General features: G+C 42.6%; 3 protein-coding genes across 6 annotated transcripts in view; 1 reads left to right on the top strand and 2 right to left on the bottom strand.

The window, feature by feature from the left end:
• LOC126575710 (uncharacterized) overlaps nt 1–1,076 on the bottom strand; it is a 4,810-nt gene extending 3,734 nt beyond the window's left edge. Inside the window, exon 1 of the mRNA XM_050236587.1 lies at nt 1,061–1,076. Coding sequence (XP_050092544.1) covers nt 1,061–1,076 — 16 coding nt within the window. The remainder of the gene's footprint in view (nt 1–1,060) is intronic.
• LOC126581325 (uncharacterized) overlaps nt 1–2,500 on the top strand; it is a 46,388-nt gene that overhangs the window by 28,339 nt on the left and 15,549 nt on the right. Inside the window, exon 6 of one of the 4 annotated variants that reach the window (XM_050244909.1) lies at nt 1,043–1,343. The exons of the other annotated variants lie outside the window; for them this stretch is intronic. The gene's annotated coding sequence lies outside the window, so the exon portion shown is untranslated. Of the gene's footprint in view, nt 1–1,042; nt 1,344–2,500 lie in introns of those variants that run through there. 4 annotated transcript variants of the gene reach the window in all.
• The window catches only part of LOC126575227 (uncharacterized), a 4,810-nt gene continuing 4,143 nt past the window's right edge, over nt 1,834–2,500 (bottom strand). Inside the window, exon 2 of the mRNA XM_050235854.1 lies at nt 1,834–2,500. This exon is cut by the window's right edge and continues 2,140 nt beyond it. The gene's annotated coding sequence lies outside the window, so the exon portion shown is untranslated.

The raw sequence follows: 2,500 nt of genomic DNA, 5'->3' as shown, positions 1-2,500 counted from the left end.
ACATAAAATATGGCAACGAAGCAAGCACACAGATGCATATAAAGGAGATTGTAGCTATGGTGGCAAACTCTCAACGGCGCTATCGACACCTATACTGGGACTCTGGACAACTATTAATGGGGCCGTCTAATGGATATTCAAATTTGTGGCAGGCTATTCATCCGAAAGTTACGACACATCTCTATTCATTAGATATTTCCTATGTGAATACTTTCGAGTTCTTTTCCTTGATAGCTGATGCGCTACCGATGATGTCGGCGCTCCGATCGCTTACGATAACGTCCAACGCACGGAAATTCCGTGCTCAGGATGCCATAATAACTCTCCGTAGCGATAATCTGGAGTATTTAGATATATTTTGCTGGTACAAATTCCGACTGGATATGCCACATTTGACTTCATTTGAAGGTAGACTTTACGCATTGTCGCTTCCTGACGGCATCCGGGAGGCATCCGCAGTAAGAAGCCTGAAGGATTTTACGGTCTACTCGAACACTTTCGAAGATTTAAATGAACAGAACAAATCGATGCTCCTATCCATTTTTCGTCAGGCTAGACTGGAAAAAATTCGGTATTTTACACTAGAGAGTGAGATCTTCTCTCTAATTTGTGAAACATGTATAACACTGCGAGAACTTCACCTTAAACCTCACTATTCAGTTGTTTTAGATATAGAGAATCTTGCAAACCTCCCGCATCTTCGTAAACTTGTAATCAAACACTGTGCAATGGACATTGACATATCGATGATAAATCAGTTGGAGGAACTGCATCTGATCGATTTAGAAAACGTTGTAAAAATCCCTACCTCCGTCAGGAAGCTTCTGGTGGATGTCTCGACGGATAACGAAGTAAACATGAGTCAGTCAATCCTTAGCTGCAGTACTCAATTGAAAGAACTGGTAGTGGATATTTATGAGGAGGATGAATATTTAAAATGCCATGCACCGCGTCGTATAATGCAAACTTTACCACATTTAAAACAACTTAAAAAACTCAAGTTTATTAATGGACGTTTCTGGGAATCAAATTTCCTCCGCAGGGGCGCTCCCATGCATACTCTGCACCAGCTGCATTTCGTGGAATCGAACGTTGAGTCCAATCGTTTTAAGCAGATCAAGCAAATATTTCCCAACTTAAAGGAGCTAATTTTTACAAAATGCGATAGTTGGCACGAAATACACGACAGAGGTTCGGAAACACCGTCTTCTACGGAGTCGGATCAAGACGAATAATTAGATGCAGCGTTTAAACCTAATAGTGCACTTATGGAACGTAGATGGAATCAGATGCGTGTATGAATTGAAGTATTTCGCAATAAATGAAGTGAGTTCCTACATTAACGTTTTGGTTAAAAATTTTGGTGTGTATCCCACCCCCCGGGGGGGGGGGGGCCTTCTATCCTACTTGAATGATGGAGGACTCGAAGCTGTGATCCGCTGGCCTAGCTGCTCCATCCGTCATACGATGAGCACCAGGCATTGTCCATGTAAAAATTAAATTGGGCGGACCGTGTTACGTTACCCACACCCAACCGATTGCCGCCCAAGAAATGAAGCACGCCGAGCAGGGTGCCTACCTTCGGATTAGGACATAGGTGCAGGCAGAGTGCCAGGTTCGTTCGAGGGCTGGCGCAAATCACCGGAGGAAGAGAAAAGCAAATCGGAATGTAACCGCACTATGGTATGTTTGCTTCTGTTGATGATTGCATTATGAAATCCGTAAATCAAGTTTTACAGTTTCTACTAGACTAAAGTATGTTTAATGTTTCGTTATTTTTTTTCTTTCAATTTTAAAGATGCTTTTCGGGGAAAAGCAGTAGCTGCATTGTTTTGTATAAAATCTCTTTTTATTCGATCGTCGATGGAAGATACCGTTTGGTAGATATTTTCCGCTGGCTGAGGAGGGAGCGAGCGGTGGACGTTAAGCCATCCACAATAATGGGCGACTTGCAGTTTACAGCCTCCGTGCGATTGGGAGGAAGCTTAAGTAATTGAGAGTACAAAAAAAAATCCCATTTTTTCATTTTTGTTTCGAAACTGCTGCCACAGACGTTATGGCACACTTTGTAAGCATTGATCTCGCACGGTACGCGTTACACATTATTGGTATACTAAACATACGAAGTATAGTTAAAATATTATTAAAAAAAAACCGATGGACTGCACTTAGGGAATGATTAAATGTTTCGCTGCACGCAAGCCGCCGCAACCGATCGGACGATCGTAGAAGGAGATAATCAATTCACAATGCTTGGTCGGTCATAGGCTTGGCGGCTATGCTCGCGCAGATTAAAGGCACAACGTTGTTAGTGGATTTAGGCGTTACTACGTTTTAGGCCATCGACTGTCTATCGCGCAACTATTTTACAAGCCCCATCTGCTGGGTTGGTCATTGTTTGTGCATTCGTTATCGTTCGTTTTTGGCAATCAATACCATCGTTTGTTCGAAGGACGGAGTAGGTGTCTGTGATACGCTAGTTCAAAACTTTTCCTTCGCG

Source organism: Anopheles aquasalis, chromosome X (assembly GCF_943734665.1).
Source record: "Anopheles aquasalis chromosome X, idAnoAquaMG_Q_19, whole genome shotgun sequence".
Taxonomy (NCBI): Eukaryota; Metazoa; Arthropoda; class Insecta; order Diptera; family Culicidae; genus Anopheles; species Anopheles aquasalis.
This window is presented reverse-complemented; position numbering and strand designations above follow the sequence as displayed.